The sequence below is a fragment of the Primulina eburnea genome, chromosome 11 (genome assembly GCF_022965805.1).
Source record: "Primulina eburnea isolate SZY01 chromosome 11, ASM2296580v1, whole genome shotgun sequence".
NCBI lineage: Eukaryota > Viridiplantae > Streptophyta > Magnoliopsida > Lamiales > Gesneriaceae > Primulina > Primulina eburnea.
Window position 1 is genome coordinate 2,057,241 of NC_133111.1, and position 20,251 is coordinate 2,077,491.

A 20,251-nucleotide genomic window follows, 5' to 3' on the forward strand; every position below is an offset into this window, starting at 1 on the left:
TATTATTTGTCCAACAAATAGTAGCTACAGTGCGGGCTTTTCAATTTTATCACGGGCCCTCGTATTTCCTAAAAATCCAACCAAACGGGTGATTAGCCGGGATAAAATAATCTATCCCGGCTAATCACCCGAACCAAACGCAGCCTAAAACTCTTATATACAAGAGACAGAGTAAATCCTATCGTATTCATAATAAAAAATAATATTTTTACCCGCTTAGGATTAAAATAATATTTTTTTTTATGGTGGTTGGTTTCGTATTTGATTGAAAATTAATATTTTTGATAAAAAAATAATATATTTAAATGAATTAATCGGAATAAGAGAACTATTTAATAAAATTATAAAACTAATGAATTTTTGTATTCGAGTAAACCGCACCTAACACACGACTTTCTGTTCTAAGTGGTCGTTAATAAATTTGGACCAGACTGTTTGGTAAACCATCCAATTTGGGCTCAAGCTTTTAAAGGGCCCATATGCCCTTGAAGAAAGACGAGTTTTACTTTCCTTGTTACTATGGATGGGTTTGTACAAAAAAACAGCATTTATGGGCCTAGATTAGATGGACTGAGAGGCAACCCAGCTAATCAGGCCCAATTTGAGTCATTATGAAATAAACCATCCGTACCAAGTCAATGAATCACAAGTCTCTCAATCAACAAGTGCATTATGATAAGAGAGTTGACCAAAATTGGAAAACTTGCACGTTTGTTATAATCTCGTTAGATTTTCGTTTCAGATTTACGAAGTCTCGTCATTTGAACTAATGAAAATGAGTTGCTTTAGAAGCAAGCTAGTTTAATTAATGGACGGCTGAGATCAAACGGGATTCGTGACGAAGATCCTTCACATGATGATAGGAATTTTGTTTTGGAATTAGTTGGCTCTTGTCTTACCATTATTATGTCTTTTAAGTGCAAACTAAATTGGTAGATTGCACGTGTTTTTTTGTTTCTGCCCAGTTTTTATATCGCTCTAATGTATTTTTTGTTACTTTGTACCAAAACTTATAATTTCTTTAATTATAGGAATTGAAATAAACTTGACTAAGATTTAATATTATAGAGGCGTTCAAAAAAAAATTAAAGAAATCTACATAGAAAATCACCTTAAAAAAGAGTAGGTCTCTTTGTGAGATGATCTCACGAATCTTTATCTCTGAGACAGATCAACCCTACCGATATTTACAATAAAAAATAATATTTTTTTATGAATGATCCAAATAAGAAATCTATCTCACAAAATACAAACCACTGTCAGATTTTTGTATTAAAAGAATCCTCCAGCAATGAAATATGTATTTATGTTGAGGCAAAAACTTGTGTGAGACGGTCTCACGGGTCAAATTTTGTGAGACGGATCTTTATTTGGGTAATTCATGAAATAGTATTGTTTTTTATGCTAAGAGTACTACTTTTTGTGGTGAATATGGGTAGGATTGACCCGTCTCACAGATTGATATCCGTGAGACGGTCTCACATGAGACCTACTCTTATGTTGAGAGGGCATATACTTTGTCATCACCAATTATTCCCCAATGCAACCGTTCTGGAGGAAGAATATCCAGTTGGGGAGATCCATCTCTTCCGTGGCCCATCTTCTCTCTCTTCCAACTCCGCAATTGTACGACATTGACTCCGAAAGAATCAAACACACCAAAGGGACCCAGACCGGGGAAAATGAGAGGCTCTCTTTCTTTATTTCAGGTCACATTTTTTACACGCTAAATAACAGCAACTCATCAAAAGCATCACAGCGATGAATAGTTAGCTGCACTTCTTTGCTCTCCTTTCGTTATCCCCGTGCAGCTCTCTCATGTCATTTTGAGTCTAAAGGTTAATTTCTTGCTCTTGGGCATCAAGAATGTGAAAACCCATTAGTTTAATTGGCTAAAGACTCCATCTTTTTTCAGTTTGGCAGGCGCGAAAAGTGGAAGAAGTTTGTTCTTTTGCTGTTGAACCTCAGCATCAAAATGACTATCGTTACAGACCAAAGGGAAGATGAGGAGGAGAATCCTCCTCCAATGTTTGAATCTGAGATGATTTCCAAGACTAGGCGTATTGCTCTTTTTGTGGAGCCATCTCCGTTTGCGTGAGTGTTCAATTCTGAGCATCTGTTCCACTTCATTGTTCATGTGTATTTCGTTGGAAAGGGATCTGCTTTGTTGGCATTGATTTCTGGTAGTTGATCTGTCTTTGTTGGAGAATTAAAACTGATGATCTTGCCTTCTTGTATATGGTATCGTACAATTGTAGATGTAGTAGTTTGATGCGAATAATAAGATCACGAGATCTACTAAATTGGACTAAGTTGTTGATGAATTTTGCTTGTATACGAATTTGAAATTTATGTTTGAATAGATCATTATTCAATGAAGTTATAGTCTGTAAATAATATAGTACGAGTTTCCTTTATGATTCTTTTTAGAACTGAGAAGCATTGTTCATATTTTCTCTATTCCTTTTTGCAATTAAATGCTCATAGTTCATGCTTCATACCTTTGACAGGGTTTTGCTGCAAGCTGACATATGCATGTGCAAAAAGATCTTTTTGTTTTTTTGTTGTTTCTTCTCTCTTTTTTTTGGTATCTATACCCATCAAACTAGCTGATAACTGTGATTCCATGATATGCTATTTGATAATCTGTTCTTGAAATATGGCTGGTCATTTTAAATCATCATGAATTTTTTCATGAGAAATGAACAGGGAAATTTCTTTGACTTCAAAAGCAGCCGGTTTAAATTGGTGTGCTATCGTTTTCAGTCATCTGGGACAGGGATAAAAATTGTTTGTGTATTGTCCCTTATGTATGCTGTTTTGAAGTTTTTTAACTTACTCTTTGTATGATTTTATCGCTCTATGTTTTATTTGTCCCTGTTGTTACCTAGATTTGCAACTTGCTTCAATCAGCTCAATCAAGATGATCTATTGCTCAATCTCTCCTTGAGTCAATCTACTCAAGAACCGTCAAATATTTAAGTTATTCAATTTTAGTTTCTTGTTTTATTAATTATTCTATTTCGGATGTTCGAGTTGGCTTGTGCTCAATTTGCATGATTAGTCCTTCTTTGATAGTTAGATAAATCTTCATTTGATGACTTCATATGTTTTGGAATTTTACGCAGTTATGTCTCTGGATACAAAAACAGGTTCCAGAATTTTATCAAATATCTACGAGAGATGGGGGACGAGGTATGTTATTAACACTGATGGTTGTTTACACTTGTAAATAAGAGATATTCACAACTGTTATGTTTTTCTTTGTGAGACTGCACTGTAATACTAGGTTTATGCTACATGATTTTGCTCTTAATCAATAAAATTGCAAATTTTGCTCTGAATATTTATTATTTATTCTTTATGTCTTGCAAATATTCAAACTTATCTAGATTTTCTGGCCTTTGTTGTTCAAAGGAGTAGTGTCCAAAAGAATTCAAATCTTGTTTAAATCCGATCTATGATTGATACCCTGGGTTGATTATTGCTTCCGTGATATGAGCATAGTATTGTGGCCATTGTGTTTGAGTAAGATGTTAAAAATATTTATGCAGGGGCCTTCAGTATATTGTTGGGATCTTCGTTTCTTTCTTGGGGTTGATTCCTAATGCCTCTTTTTCTCGCTTGAACCGAAAAGAACATATTTCGTCCTAGTCTTTGTTATGACACGATCCTCACTTAGAATTATTTCTTATGAGCATAAAATTGAAAGCATTAGCTATTTTTATTTTTTTTTTTTGTATTCCAATCATTTTATCTCTGAAAAGTTAGTGTCTGTATGTGGGGTTCAGGTCATGGTTGTAACAACTCATGAAGGAGTGCCTCAGGAATTTTATGGGGCACAATTGATTGGTTCAAGAAGGTTAGTGATCATATTTTGGTGTAATGTAGAATAAAAGACATTGCACTTCATGTGTTTTTTCTCAACTCCAAAAAATCTCGTAGAAAGTCCATGGTTTCAAGTTACAAAATCTGTATCCTTTTGCTTCAGTGAATATGCACTGTCTTGTTCTGATGGAATTCTGGTTTTGAATTCTCTTTACAGCTTCCCTTGTCCCTGTTATGAAAAGGTACCCCTGTCACTAGCACTCAGCCCCAGGATAATCTCTGCAGTTGCACAATTCAAGCCCGACATTATACATGCATCGTCGCCTGGTATCATGGTATGGTATATCTAACTAATCTGTGTCCTTGTTACTTTAGCTGCTGCCATCTCAAATAACACGGGAAATAAGTATTAGCTCGAATTTCTTCATTGACATATTTTGCATCTCTCATAGGTGTTTGGAGCTCTCTTTATCGCAAAAATGTTAAGTGTACCGCTAGTGATGTCATATCACACTCACGTTCCTTTGTACGTCTGAACTCCCAAATTCATTCATTATGATTCCGCATTTTTCTCTAGTAAATCAGGTTTGGATATGGTGCTGATACTGTATTGTTATTTTGCAGATACATACCTAGATATACATTCAGTTGGCTTGTTGAACCAATGTGGTTAGTTATAAGTATGTGATCTGTAGTCATAGTCTTGAATTTGGATTTTTACTTTTTAGGATAAAATATTAAAGATTGAGTTATCTCGACAGAATTTTTGCATAGAGCTGCTGATCTTACCATTGTCCCTTCTGCTGCCATTGGAAAGGATTTAGAAGCTGCAAAGGTGACAGCAGGTGAAGTTTTACTTCTTGAATCTTGTTGGTTAGTCTTCTGCAGTTTCAAAACTTGTATAATCTTTATCCATCCACTTTCTGTATATGTCCACCTAATTTTGGTAATTAAATACTGTAACATTCATGCCAGCAGAACGTTCTTGAAACTGTATCTTAGCCATTTTGCAAAATTTCAGCTAACAGGATACGCCTCTGGAATAAGGGTGTTGACTCCGAGAGCTTCAATCCCCGGTTCCATTCTCATGAAATGAGAGAACGTTTAAGGTAATAAAATCTTATTTCAAGTCATCTCAAATTCGATTTCCCAAGTTTTTATTACAATGGCCATTTCCACATCAGTGATGGAGATCCGGACAGACCATTGATAGTTCATGTGGGACGACTTGGACTTGAGAAGAGCTTAGATTTCCTCAAAAGGTTTTTTTTTTCATTTATCTAACTGGAGAAACTATAATTGTAGATTGCCTTATAGACATAAATATACACTTGAGAGCAATGTTTATCAAGCACTTATTGGTGAAATGGCGATTCGTAAACAGGGTCATGGAAAAACTTCCAGAGGCTCGAATAGCTTTCATCGGAGATGGTCCATACAGGTGACATTTTGTTTGCTTCACATAATTAATAATCTATTAAATGAGGATCCTGAAAACTTTAGTCTATGTGTGAGGGCGATGAAGGATATGATATATATTTTGAAGTATCATTCCAACTTTTCTAAAATATGGTTTCCGAACAGTATACATGTGCGTGCTTTACATATGAATTATTGTTGTTGTCTCTATTGAGTAGATCAATTGTGACACGGTTTAAAAGATTTGAGTTGCATTGTTACCGCCACTTATAAATTTTACTAAAACATCAAGTGATTGCCGATCGGTCCTACAATTACATGCATAAATTCCTTTGTCCCCAACTTATGAACGAGTTTTTTTCTATTTGGGCAGGGAGGAACTAGAGAAGATGTTTTCCGGCATGCCAGCGGTATTCACTGGTATGTTACAAGGAGAAGAGCTGTCACAGGCGTACGCCAGTGGAGATATATTTGTTATGCCTTCAGAATCTGAGACACTGGGACAAGTCGTTATGGAGGCAATGTCGTCTGGACTTCCTGTTGTTGCTGCTCGTGCAGGAGGAATCCGAGACATTATCTCTGAAGATCAACAGGGGAAAACTGGATATCTCTTTAATCCTGGAGATTTAGATGACTGTTTGAACAAAGTGAGACCTCTTCTGCACGACCAAGAACTTAGAGAAACCATAGGAAAAGCTGCGCGTGCAGAAATGGAGAAATATGATTGGAGGGCAGCGACTCGTAAGATACGTAACGAACAGTATAACGCTGCTATTTGGTTTTGGAGGAAGAAGAGGGCTGAGTTCTTGAGGCCCTTCTTTTGGTTGTTTCGATGTATTTTTCATGTACAGGAACCCGCAATCGAAATGTAGTGCTGAATTGTTTGTAGAATTTGAAGATAAGTTGTATTTAGTGCTTGGCCTGAAGAATTGTCTGTTGCGTTATAAGCCTGTATATTTAATTTCTGTATGCTTTTATGTACATGAAAGAAGGAACAGAGCAAGTTCATGTTTGCTGCTAATAAATCATGCTTCCATAATTATGAATCTTGTCAAATGAAATCATGGACCCTAAAAAGTAAGCATTTGGATTTCAATTCGTAATCAAAATCAATGTTTGATTTAGGAAACATATTGCATAAATTCTAAATCATTCTCCAAACCGATCATGGTCTCCGGAGCAAGAACTACCTCAAGATCAACGCTCCCATTTCCTTCTCTCCCTGGAAACGCCGAGATCTTGCCGTCGAATTTGTTCGCCTTTCCGCTTCTCACTACCAGCGGCCGCCCCCATCCGAAATCATTGTCGTACATCGGAAACCTAGGGGAGCTTCCCATGGTGATCATAGCACCGTCGAAATTGCCCAAAGGGAACAGCTTGGGATTACTCTCCCAGTCCTTCACGCCCCGCCGCACCGTAGCGTCATCGTGGGCAACGACGTTGTCGTGCAGCTGATCAGCTCCCCAGTTCAAATCGTTGGCTAACAGCTCGCCGGCTGTGGCGACGGTTGGTATGCTTTGGATTGCGTTCCCGAAATAGAACGGGGCGAGCCGCGGCTCGAGCCGATGTCTGCAGTTCACCGCCATTCGGAATGTCGTCGTTTTGGTGGGGGGCAATTTTCTGGCACGTGTCACGGATCTCCACAGCTGGGCACACAGGGACTGAAACGATGATATCTCAGCCGTTGGCGGTTTAGCTCCCATGACAGCCGTTATATTTCCGTTAGTTTTGCGGTTATGTTCACCGTTAGTAACCGCCCAACTGTCGTTACTTTGTTTGTTCATAATCTCCGCCGAGGAAATTCGAGCCTTTTCAACTGGGTTATTATTTTTATTATTGTTAGCCCTAGATTTCAGTCTTAGGATCGCTTCCCTGCTGAAATGGAAGATCTTCTCCCGGAGAGGCTCGTCGCCGGAAAAGGTAACCGACGGTCCCCCTGGGGGAAACGCCAGCACAGCAGGGGAATCAAAAACGGTGTCTCGGCAGAAGTCCGGCGCCTTCGAGATCTTACTCTCACCTCGAGCGATTTCCGCAAAGGTGTTGAAGAAGTTCCAGAAGGACGTGCCGTCAACCACGGCGTGATTCATGCTGCATCCGACGAAAACGGCGTCGGCTAGTTCAGTGATCTGAACAGTAACGAGTGTCTTGTGATGGCCTGCGTAACTGAGGGTGCTGTCGAGCTGGAAGAACCGCCGGTACGCGGCGGGTATGTCCTGATCGGATGGAGGAATCAATGCCGCAGTATAGAGGTGCGACGCCTTGGCATGGTAAAGATCTACACCAGCGTCGTTGCAAATAATATACACATGGCCAGTAGCATCGTTGGTTCCGAGCCTGCCCGCGAGCGCCGGGAATTGAGAGAGGGTTTTAGAGAGTGAAAGCTTGAAAAGGGAGATAAGGGAAGCGGAGGAAAGCAGCGGAGTTGGAAGTAAAACCCCTTTCTGAATATACTGGCATGAAAGCATGGGAAGATCAGATACGGAGAGCTTCAAAGATTTGATGGCTGACTTGCGCTGAGGATACACAGTCTGTTTGGAGACGATGACCACCGATGAAGATGGCATGCTTAGTTTCTTTATTGGGTTTCGAGAAGTGTACAAATTGAATTCGAGAGCTCAGAAAATATATAGAGTGAGTGATGGGTTCCATGTTCATGTTCATGCATCTTGCCTTTGGTAGCTAAGTTTAAGAGGGTTGTTTCCATGTTATACGTGGGGCTATTGTCTTCACGTGACACACATATATGATTTTAAAAAAATTAATGAACCTCAAATATGTATGTCTAAATTTGAACTTTTGACTCTATCATAAGATAATGTCTCTACACGTAAGTTTAATCAATAGTTTAAGAGAGTGGAGCCATTGATTGGGGGTTGTTTGGATCATCACATCACTCGCGTACTTCTCACATGGAAGGGAGGACACTTGTCAGCTGACCATGGTTCCTTCTATGCAACCCTTGCCCCACATTGCCGATATCAAATAATTCAGTTAAATTCAATTATGTATAATATATGCATGGGGTTATCAAAGAGAATATATAACTTAAATAAATCAAGATATCATGCATTTCGCAATAATATCAAGAGAGCGAGTTTCACAACCTACGATCCATCTATCGGGATTATTGATCTGTAAGCCTAGAAAGACTCCATTGTATATAATGTTTTTTATACATACGTTTAAGATTAAAATTTGACCATAATTCAGTCTTAAAATTTAGTTCAAATGAAAGATTGTGTAAGTCGACTAGTAATAAGAATGTCGACCATGAAATTTACAAGATATTATCGGGTAGCAGTCCAGCATTATAATAATAATAAATAGGGTGTAGTGTATCTCCTCAAAATATATCCAAGTGCCGAATCTAGGCCAATGAAAGTCGATACTCAATAGAAGTGTGACAAGTATGATGACGTCACCAGGAAAAATAGTGTCTTTGTTCATGTACATATTAATTACAAAGAGTTTCATAATCAACATTAAATTAATTAATGATGTGATTGCGGAAATAATCTCTGTCACATTCTCGAGGAGATTCCGACCCAAATTTATTGCTTATTTGAAGAGCGAGATTATTGAATAATTAGTAAATTAATAATTTAAAAATTATTGATAGATAAATATGATATATAATGATTAAATAGTATTAAATTTTATACGAATTTTCAGGATACGATAAATTAAGAATCCCAACATTTATTTTTTGTTTTGGGTAGAGCAAATGGTGTTTTTGGAGTATGAGATTGTTATTAAAATATGGATTGTTAGTCGAAAAAACTTGTGTGAGTTGTGAGACAGATCTCTTATTTGAGTCATCCATGAAAAATTATTATTTTTTATGATAAGAATATTATTTTTTATTGTGAATATCAGTAGAGTTGACCCGTCTCACAGATAAATATTCGTGATATCGTCTCACAAAAGTTTTTGTATATATATTTCACAATGGATCTGATGTGATTCAGAGCGTTTTTGTTTAGTTAATGAGTGAACTTTTAATCAAACATGATTAATTCAAGTTATTAAATGTGAAAATAGACTTCTTTTTTTAAAAAAAATTGAGACAATATTCATTTTCATTGATCCAAACTCCAACTTCATCGTTTCCAAATGATCGAGGTCATAATTAACTTCCGTAAAATTGTATTCCATTTTATTAAATTTATAACATGTTTAATAGCCTATGAATTCTTATATTTTCTTTTTAAAATGTGAGAAAGTAAAAATATAACTAATTAATCAAGTGCGAATAGAGAGGAGAAAACAAATAGGAAAAGAAAAAAAGAACTGTCGGATTAATTTAGGGATAATTATTAAATTGTGTGAATTTAAAGAAATAAGATGATATGGTATATTCATACTTCTTCCAAATTATCCATGACCTCTTACTAGCTAGCTTATGCTTGAATATTAAAACATAATTTTTTTAAAAATATTTTATAAATATATAAATCTCGATAAATTTTCTTCTTCTTTTTTTTTTTAAAAAAAACTATTCCCAATATATCTATAAAATAACTAAGCCAGGCAATGTATATACAAACAAGAATAAATCTCTTGTGAGATGGTCTCATTAATTTTTATCTATGAGACGAGTCAACTATACTGATATTCACAATAAAAAGTAATATCATTAGCATAAAAAATTAATACTTTTTCATGGATGAGCCAAATAAGATATCTGTCTCATAAAATACGATCCGTGAGACAGTTTCATACAAATTTTTACCTACAAACAATTATGTAAAACAAGGCATTTTGGGCATAACAAACAGTTAGTTCAGTGCTTTGTTTGGTTGTGGTTGAAAAAGGCTATGCTTTCTGGATAAGGTAGTCTTCGAGTTCATGTATTCTCCAAGATTTAGATACAATGAATACATTTCTTACTACATCATTTTGTTCTATAGAAAATGAGGTGTAACGCCACGTAACCGTAGATGTGCATCAGACATGATAACAACAAATCTTTTATTTAGGTTATCCATGAAAAAATATAAATTTTTATACTAAGATATAGTTTGGTACATATGATAGGATAGACATGTGATATATAATATAAGGATAAGTTAAGGATAAATAAGATGTAGGATATTATATTTAATGTTTGGTATGATTTTAATAAGAATGATTAAATTTATATATTAGATTATAATGACAAAATTAGCCTTGTCATAATAAATTTTATAATTTCAAAGTTGTTGTTTGAGTTCATATTTTTTATTTATTCATACGCCGATAGTGCTTGCATGATTTATTTATTTTTACCTAATTTTATATATTATATAATATGATAATTGAGCCCTTGATTTTGTGAGTCAAGTCAAATATCAATTTTTAATGTTAATCGGATGATACTAATAAATTTATTAAGATTTATAAAAATTATTTATATAATTATCTCGAATTCATTTATATAGTTATCATATTATATAATTTATAAAAATAAATAAAAATATTTATTTGATTTTAATTTCTACCTAATAGCATAGATTTATAAAAATCATTTATAAATTGAGGGTAATTAAGTCATTTGTAGTGTATTTTATCCTTAAATAAAAATTATCACACCAAATAGAAGGGATATCTTATCCTTCTAAAAAATTATTTATCAAGGGCTCATGAATCATGATATTATCATGAGCTTTTTAAAAATGTACCAAACATGGGATAAAGATGATTATTTATCAATCCCTCCCTTATCTCATGTACCAAACTATGCCTAAGAGTATTATTTTTTATTGTAAATAACGATATAATTGATCCGTTTCACAAGAGACGTACTCTAAAATAAGACGACATAAGACGGATCTCAAACATCAAATTTAGAGTGTCTTAGAAGACAGAAAGTTTGATGAAAAACATTGTACTAACGTAGGTCAAGAGAAGTGTGAAGCAAACGCACCAAATTTGACCGGATGCCTATACAGTATGGTCGATGTAATCTTAAATAATTCACATTCGGGATAACTTAGTGGTCAGGCACATTGAACCTGGCTTGTCAACTGTCGAGTCTACGGGTTTATTCAAATCCACAATTTCTCTGTCACGTCCTACGACAAAACAAATTTTGGAAAATACAGATAATTTCTTTAGTACTTCATTTTGAAATTTTCAAAATGATCCCAACGTTTATTCTTCTCCGAAATTGATATACATATGAATAATTTTGCACTGAGTTTCCATACGTTGCTCATCAATTGTGAACGTTTATATGATCATCGTTGAAGTGACACTCATCCAGTGGATGTACAAATTTAATAAGCTTCATCTCTAATCGGTGAATATCACATAAATGATATTGATGAATACAAATGTGAGCTCAATTGGTGGATAAGATCTCAAATTTATATTTATTATTAAAATTAAAAAGAACAAATAACTATTTTCACGAATATCAAGATTAAAATCAAATGGACCCAATGCTTGGGGTGGCCTCTTATGATCTATGGAAAATGGGCCGACTTCACATCATGGCCAATGATAATTAATCCATTATTGGTTTGTGTGAAGCCGTCATAATAATAATTTCCATTTACCCGCAATAATAATAATTTCTTGATTTTTAAAATAACTTTGGTCAATTTTTTTGAAAAAATCCTCCCATTTTTTGTTTTTAAAAAAGTTTGACCAGTATAATTTCTCAAAATTTCCCATGGCTTGAGTTACAATTTCAACAATATGTTTGAAGTCGAGTCAAAGGGGACAAGCCCAAACTAATCAAAAATTGATGTGAGTTGGGTTGCTAATCATAATCTTAAAAATTTAAATTTTTTATTTGTTATTAAACAATTATTCTATGAAATTTGTAAGTGTGATGTGTATATGGTTAGATTTATGTGTGAAAAAGTTAAATGTAGTTTTTTTCAAAAAGAAAGTAAGAGTGCTCAAAAGAAAAAAATAAAAATAAAATAGCAAATTATTTGAGAATCAAAGCATATAATAAAGACTATATCCTATTATCGGTGAGGGGAAATTAAAAAGATATTGCATTTTTTTAAAAAAATTAAATTTACTAATTATCATCACTCATATTTAATAGAAAAAATAGATATATGTGTTGAGTATTGTCTAATAATTTTTTAATGTATATTTGACACGTCAAATATATGTTCAATTTTTCAGTAATCTGAACAATAAATTTTATCAAATATTTGTGAATTTATTATAAATACAAAGATAAAATTTAAAAATTATTGGGAATGAAACCAAAATCTCACATTAAAACATTATGAGTTAATAAAAAGAAATGATATCTCAAATGGATATGAGGTATTTTCGGTAAAGTCCAAAAACAAATCCACGAGAGTTGACTCATGGTATAGATTGAGTCATATGGGTGAAATCATCGGATACTTAAACGAAAAAAGTGAGGGCTGTCGGCTAAAATCCCTGATAAGCTCTCGAGATGGTGTTGCTCTTGGTATTTCATGTTCTCGTCAAGTCAAACTTCCCACGCTCGACACTTGCGTGTATGAATCCTGATATCACCTATAAAGAATCATCTCCATGTCAATGATAATACACGATTTTGCATGTTCTTTCTACCTTCCCTTAGATTTGTTTCACAAGCTTCCACTAAATTTATTCCTGTGCATCTTTTGGTGGAGCATACAAACAAAGCACCACAGAGAAGTATTACTTTATCCCCCCAAGGATTTAGTCGGCCATCCCTCAATTCTCTCTCTCCAGATTATTTCAAGCAAACTTAGCATACCATCAAATAATTCTGACTTCATAGGATTATGAAAATGCGAGTTGTGACAAAAGATTGGTATCGATTTTATCGTTTTGAAAAAAAAATAAAAGCGAATCTAGTGAGAATAAGAATAAAGAACACAGACATAAAATTTATTTTTGATTGTAAGATAAGGTATACGGTCTAAATATACACAAGGGGGAATATCACGATCATTGAGAATAAAGTAGTAAAGTTCTTTAAATGGGCAACTTGCGAAAAAATGGGGGCTCCATTTGAAAAAGGAAAATGGAGAGTGGGGTTGGTTTGTCATTTCCCCAAAGAGTTCGTCTGGATGGGAATTTTGCTCTTGTTGCCATAAAATTATTGTGCTTGCTAGTGGCTGAGATGGGACCTAAAATGGTATATAAGAACTTCAAGATTTAGATTTGATTTTGTCCGATCAAATACAGAGAGATTTCAAATCTTTTGATTAATGTTGTTTGAAAATTCGTATTAAATTTTATGGGTTCTTTTTAGGATCAATCATAGAGAGACAATATCGTAAACAAGAAGAGAGCAGTGAAAATAGCAAATAGAGCACGTATTCTATGGATTTTTCTGTTCTCTACTTTGAACGTTTCCATTTTTATGATGTGATGGAATTTTAGTTATTTGAATGTTATTATATGATGTCGACTTGCATTTAAATAAAGAAAACCAACATGATGTAATAATAGTTTGACAAAAACTTGTGAGAGACGATCTCACGGGTTGTATTCTTAAGACTGATATATTATTTGGATCATCCATGAAAAAGTATTACTTTTTATGCTAAGAGTATTATTTTTTATTGTGAATATCAGTAAGGTTGACCCGACTCACAGAGTAAGATCTGTGAGACGATCTCACATGAGACCCACTCTAATAGTTTTGGAGTTTCTAACCCTTGTGCGGCTTGAATCACGCACTGATTCAATCAGCCAACTCGAAATGGCAACTAAGCTCAATATTGCCAAAACATTTTCTGCACCAAACACATCCCCACAATGTGCCAACTTGTTCATACACTTAGCCAACTCAATATGCTTAAGTTATGTAGACCATAACTAAGTGTTAGGCATCAACACTTTGCTTCATGGCACTCCGCATTCATGCCATGAAATCGAGCCAACTTTAAGGGTCTAACAATGGGACCCCTTTAATTTATTGGGAGAGAAATAATGGGTTTTTGATTCAATTCCTTAGATTCATATCTAAAGGTTAAAGGACTAATAGTTCTCCCAACTTTTTGAGATGTTAACTCTTTCCTCCGGGGACCACTTGTAATCGTTTTTTAAGTTCAAATAATGTTTAAATTTCAAGAATAATGTTTTTAAATATAAACTGCATACCCAAGTTCAATAATATATGAAAAAATATGGTCGAAATGCTTGGAGAATCACTTATCAGGATCAATCTTGAAAGATATTTCAGAAGAATATAGTTATAATTCTCAAAATTAAAGGTGAAAAAAAAGAGAGAAGAATAAGGTTACGAGAATAAACAGGAGGAACCAATGGTATGGATAAAGCTTCGAAAGCGTCAAAAGAAATTAAACACAAGATTTGATCCCTGGTGAGACCCATTTGTTAATTTTATTGTTAATGTGATTCAAAACCCGTGCAAAAGCACGAAAACAGAGGAAATTCGAAGAAATGTGAAAAATAAATGATAGTAGGATCTGAGCATGAGATGCTTATGTTTGTTTCAATCATCAAATCATGGAAAAAATTATATTCTGTCAAGTTGGAATCATAGGACAAGCAAAGAGTAACACTTGTGAGAGTAAGAATCTCCATTTGTTTCGCCCTTAGTACGCGAATTTCGACTGGGAAGTTGTGTTGCGATTTGTATTATCAATATTTACATTTGTAAGTTGAAGATTCCTCATCATGAACAGCTGAAAATTAAGACCATAATTTACTTATAAGTCAAGCTTAAAATCTTGCTGATATGACATGTATGATGTATGGAGTACTATTTCAAGTCTCCTAGCAAAATCAGCTTTCCAGGGCAGTGGAAATCAATGTTGCTCCGCGTGTTGCACCTGGAAAATCGCACTATTGTAAAGGTCGAAACCAAATGAAGAATTCCCTGGAAAATGAGTGATGATGAAGCCGTTGTTTCCAGGAGCGAAACCCATAATTGACCCTGGATCTTGCAGAACAGTACAAGATTCGTACATTTCCGGCACCAAACCTGCAATTTCGCCTGAATGTTGTTGGGATTTCAAGATTAAAGCTGATTTATGCAGCGAATTAGGCAAGTTTAGATCTTTATCAGGTGATGAAGATTCGGTTTCGGCGAGATTCCCAGTTGTTATATCGTGTATGCTTGATCTTCTCTTGTCTTTTCCCCCGGAAACTTGCCTGATAAAGTACTTCTGAGCATGACTCGCGACCTGTGTGGGGGTCCTCGTTGTTACGAAGTTTCGCGAAATGTTCCTCCAATCCCCTTTTCCGTACTTTTTCAGTCCCAGCAGAAATTGCCTGATCGCCTCGAAAATAAGTAAAAGATCCTACGGAAGAAACTAAAAAACAAGAAAAGGAAAGTCAGTTCAATCACCTGTGTTCCTCCTCAGTCCAGGGCACCCCTTTTTTCCGTTCGTGATCGGGACCCCGAATCGAAGAGCTCCGTTTCCCGCCTGGATTATACAATGGTTTCAATCCCTGACAGGGGTGACTACTCACCCACTCCAAGGTGAAAGTGTTGTTCGCATAACCTGGAATCGGGATTAGCCCTGCTTCTATGTCACTAACATCTTCTACCAATTCTTTATACTGTTTCATCACATCACTTACCGTCTTTCCAGGAATCATGGCCGCCACATTGTACCACCTGTCTGGGGTATCTTTGTCGAAGAACGCAAGTGCATTCTCAAATCTCTTATTTTCCTCGGGTGTCCATTTCGTCATCACCTTATTTTCCCCGAACAACCAGTCCGACGTCCTGATCCATGGCTGCAGCGTTTCTCTGTCCATTGTCACCTGTATTTTTCACCACCTGGTGAGGTGAAATTTCCTAAAACAAAAAACCCACCTGGAATTGAAGCAAAGGAATTTGCTGCCAATACAAGAGTAGATATAGATAAGTGGAGATTTGCTAGAGCATTAAGTCAAAAAATGGGAATCTGAATACTACTTTATTATTTTTTCACACACGGTGAGGAATCTTGGAAGGCCACTCAACTTTCGTGTGCCCGAGGAAAATTTCAACACACTGTAGAAAAAAGTGGATACAGATACAGATACAAGTATAATAGGCGGACAAAGTGAAGAAAGATACAGTGAACCTGTGACAGGAAACAGAACACGGCCGTCATGTGATGGACAATACTACAGTATTCCCAGATTAAAAGTCCATTAGAGAGGGAAAAATTCTTCGGGATTTAGAATCAGAATCATGAAAAATGGTTGTTTCTTTCGTTTAAAAGTATTCTGAAGCTGATTGCTGAGTTCGGAGAAGTGAATCTTATGTCTAAATTTTATTCGTTCTTGTTTCTTAGAGTAGAGGGAACGGTGTTTAGAGCAGAACACCAAGCAAAATGTGTGGTAAAAAACGAGGAGATGAAGACTGACTAATATATGAAAGGTGTTTATCAATGATTGGGTAGTAAACGCCTTCTTGGTCGTGAATATCTGAACTGGCTGTTCGCTATTTAAGAATTCTATTTTCTTTTCCCTATATAAACATTACTGCATTATACTATGATGATCAGAAACATTATATTTTAAAAAATGTAAAATATAATTTTTGATAAGAATTAAATAATCTAATTCAAAAAAACATCTTTCTTCCAAAAAAATGAAAACACACACATGGCATTTCTATATATTTAGCTTTGAAAATACAAAATAAATATCGTATTCGAATATAACTTTAAAGATATTCTATGTTTTGTATCGAACTTTATCTAAAAAAACTCATATGTGCTTACAGAGTACAAAAACATTTTTTTTGTCAATCAAGAACTGCATAATGTTTTTCAATATATATATATATATATAACGAGGAAAATTCATACCAATCACCAATTGAGGAAACCTAATAAAGAAAATGGGGGACAATCTGTCATTTTTATTCCAAGATGCTTGTTGTATTTGCATATTGTGTACGTTCTTATTTAGACCATGAAAATATAAAGTATAAATTATGATAAAAGTTATATAAAAATAATAATAATCTTAATTTGATTAATTGAAATTCCAAGTCGGAGCATTTGGCAGATTTGTCCGAATGCAATAAAGAGATGGGGTATTTCCTTATCATTGGTCCAAAGAATCACCACGTCACCACGCTTCGCATGGTAAACTAATGGTTGTCGTCTATTTTGACTTTCTTGAATTCTCTCAAATAATAATAATAATAATAATAATAATAATAATAAAATTTAAGTGTGCTCTGGAGACGGTCTTACGAATCTTTATTTGTGAGACGGGTCAACCATATCGATATTCACAATAAAAAGTAATGTTCTTAGCATAAAAAGTAATAATTTTTTCATAGATGACCTAAATAAAAGATCTGTTTCACAAAGTACGACCCGTGAGACCGTCTTACACAAATGTTTGCCAAAATTTAATTATAATTTCTTAGAAAGCATAGATTTATTTTAAAAATTATATTTAACGGGTCGGGTTATTTAACGGGTCTTCATCAATGTGCATTAAAATTGTGCCATACTTTCCTTGTCTCGACTGTGAAACTTGTGGATGGATACATTTCTCGTAACCGAGTTCATTTTTAAATTAATATTAAATAATCACCGAGTTTAGTTAGCTTCTATCAATATAAATTATATATGTATTCATTCCCAAGCTTAAATTATTAACAAAAATGTTAAGTACGATAATTAGCAATGTTAAGCGAGCAATCAAAACTTGACATTTGAACCGTTATACGATTTAAAATATTAAAGTTGTATTATTATCACGACTATAAATTTTTTTTGTAAAACAACAAATACTTGGTCATACAATTGATATCATAGACAATGTCACGAGTTTGATTTAACCGGGGTTTGTCTTGTACAGAAAAAATTAAAAACATCAAGATTTATACGTTTAAAAATGTTAAATTGATAAATCTGAAATTTAAATATAAATATCAATTGTTACTTCCCTTATATTACTACAATTAACAAATTAAATAAATGGTTTTCAATTATTAGTGATTTCGCAATGTGCTTATCACCTAAAAAAGAAAAAAAAAAAATTGTTAATTAGTCTTCGTTCAAGGTTCTCTGTGACTCTGTGTTTCTTGAATTTCTATGCACAATTGTTAATAAAAAATTCTAATATCATATATATATATATATATATATATATATATATATATATATATATATATATATATATATATATATATATATATATATATATATATTAAGTTTTAAAGCACTAGGATACCATGACCTAAGTTTTAAATCAATTTTCTCATTTAATTCCAAAGTTGATTTATTCCTACTTGTTATATTCTACTATTCCATGACTTAATATTATTAACTAATTAGTAATTACAATTTACACACGTAACATCTTATGCATACACATCATTCATCAATACATCATTGGTCTTATAATAGCTTGTATGAGATATTTAGACGTATTAGGAAAAACAATTTATTTACTTTTTGATAAAAACTTGGGTGAGACGATCTCACAGGATCGTATTTTATGAGACATATCTCTTATTTGGGTCATCCATGAAAAAAGATTATTTTTTATGCTACGAGTATTACTTTTTATTGTAAATATCGGTAGGATTGACCCGTCTTACAGATAAAGATCCTTGAGACCGTATCACAATAGACATACGATTACTTTTTAATCTAAACGTAACAAGTGGCGTGGGATTTATGATTGCATAACAAATATAGAAAATCTTATACGACCATTTTACACTTTCCAGCTGTAAATGTATATCTAGTAGTTAGCTCTCTTTCAATTTTTTTTTTGTTTTTTTTTCCGTCGATTTGGAAGCTTTTATGTATTATATATGCATAAGAAAGACGAGTCATCTCGCTAGTCCGTTTTGGCATTGTTGAGTGGATTAAATAAGGATAGATTAATAGTCAAATATTTATCGTTAAAATTTTAAGTTGTTTTAATAATCATTTTGACCCGATTTAAGATCTAATTTTATTGATAACTATTTGATTAATAAAATTGGATCTTAAACCGGGTCAAAATGATTATTAAAACATCTTAAAATTTTAACGATAAATATTTGACTATTAATCTATCCTTATTTAATCTACCCAACCAAACACCCCCATAATATATATGTATATATCATATATGTCACCCCAAAAAAATATGTGCAAATATTAATCTTGACAATAAAAAAATTTTGTTGAGTGTAAATAGGATCATGCCAAACTTTCCTCGAGAGTTGAAAAAATATGAAACATATCGAAATTACGCTTGATTTCTATAACACAGATGATGTTGCATGTATAAAATGCTAGACAAAAATTCAACACGTATATTATTAATGTGTAGTTATTGATTTCCACTTGAGAAAACTTAACTTCAATTCACTCAAGAAATATATAATATAGCTTCCTTAGCTCTCACAACTCACGTACGCCAACTCCTATATTCTTGGTTTACTTCAAACTATTTAATTTGGCCTGTATACACTGTATTTCTTGAAATGAAAATCACACTCGAACGAAAAGTTGAAATTCACACAAATTCTGCATTTAGATTCAACATTTTGGCAGATCTTTAGGAGGTGGGATAGGGATTCATTTGGACCATTTCCATTGTCCACCAACGCCGCCATTTTCAGCCCCCATGTTGTGTGCTCTTCCAAATGGCAATGCATGAACCAAACTCCTGAAAATTTTACGCGCTACGATTGTTAGATTTTTCTTCCAAAATACATTACATTGGCTTATGCTGAGTCCCAGATGGATCGATATATTTTTACCTGGATTATCTGATCGGAATATGAAAGCTATACCCATCCACAAGTTGGCACACCGATTGTGTTAATCCTTTCGAAAGGATCAACAAGATTGAAGTTCTTAGGATCTGTATTTGGATTATAATTCCCTAACACTTTTCCCACTGCAAAGAACTTGAATCCGTGCAGATGAACAGGATGGTTTTCCGGCGCAATAATTCCAGTATCCTGTAGCACAACATGAACTGTGTCATTGTAAGAAACCCTATAAACCGGTCAGTTCGATTATGGGTGTGTGGGCAGTGCCCACACCCCATATGAGTGGTTGAAATTCCACCTCATGGGGAAAAAAAAATTAAAAAAAAATAAAAT

General features: G+C 34.2%; 3 protein-coding genes across 6 annotated transcripts; 1 reads left to right on the forward strand and 2 right to left on the reverse strand.

The window, feature by feature from the left end:
* The first annotated feature begins 1,698 nt into the window (after positions 1-1,698).
* LOC140804410 (sulfoquinovosyl transferase SQD2) lies at positions 1,699-6,260 on the forward strand. 2 transcript variants are annotated; one of them, XM_073160420.1, is made up of 12 exons: positions 1,699-1,838; positions 1,916-2,094; positions 3,129-3,195; positions 3,792-3,862; positions 4,046-4,163; positions 4,281-4,354; positions 4,453-4,508; positions 4,590-4,673; positions 4,850-4,937; positions 5,013-5,090; positions 5,213-5,269; positions 5,621-6,260. In XM_073160420.1, the coding sequence occupies exons 2-12, from the start codon at positions 1,976-1,978 to the stop codon at positions 6,117-6,119; spliced, it is 1,311 nt and encodes a 436-aa protein (XP_073016521.1). In that variant the 5' UTR covers positions 1,699-1,838; positions 1,916-1,975; the 3' UTR covers positions 6,120-6,260. The 2 variants fall into 2 exon arrangements, with proteins under 2 accessions (XP_073016521.1, XP_073016522.1); XM_073160421.1 differs by having other exon boundaries at positions 1,718-1,838; positions 1,924-2,094.
* Positions 6,261-6,347: 87 nt separating this feature from the next.
* Positions 6,348-7,906, reverse strand: LOC140804409 (BAHD acyltransferase DCR). Its single transcript, XM_073160419.1, has one exon. The coding sequence runs from the start codon at positions 7,809-7,811 to the stop codon at positions 6,369-6,371; it is 1,443 nt and encodes a 480-aa protein (XP_073016520.1). The 5' UTR covers positions 7,812-7,906; the 3' UTR covers positions 6,348-6,368.
* A 6,630-nt stretch (positions 7,907-14,536) lies between these two features.
* On the reverse strand, positions 14,537-16,561 carry LOC140805321 (transcription factor DIVARICATA-like). 3 transcript variants are annotated; one of them, XM_073161587.1, is made up of 3 exons: positions 16,260-16,561; positions 15,533-15,988; positions 14,620-15,456 (listed from the first exon to the last, which is right to left on the reverse strand). In XM_073161587.1, the coding sequence occupies exons 2-3, from the start codon at positions 15,946-15,948 to the stop codon at positions 14,991-14,993; spliced, it is 882 nt and encodes a 293-aa protein (XP_073017688.1). In that variant the 5' UTR covers positions 15,949-15,988; positions 16,260-16,561; the 3' UTR covers positions 14,620-14,990. The 3 variants fall into 3 exon arrangements, with proteins under 3 accessions (XP_073017689.1, XP_073017688.1, XP_073017687.1); XM_073161588.1 differs by lacking the exon at positions 16,260-16,561 and having other exon boundaries at positions 14,537-15,485; positions 15,769-16,242; XM_073161586.1 differs by lacking the exon at positions 16,260-16,561 and having other exon boundaries at positions 14,622-15,456; positions 15,533-16,242.
* Positions 16,562-20,251: the final 3,690 nt, after the last annotated feature.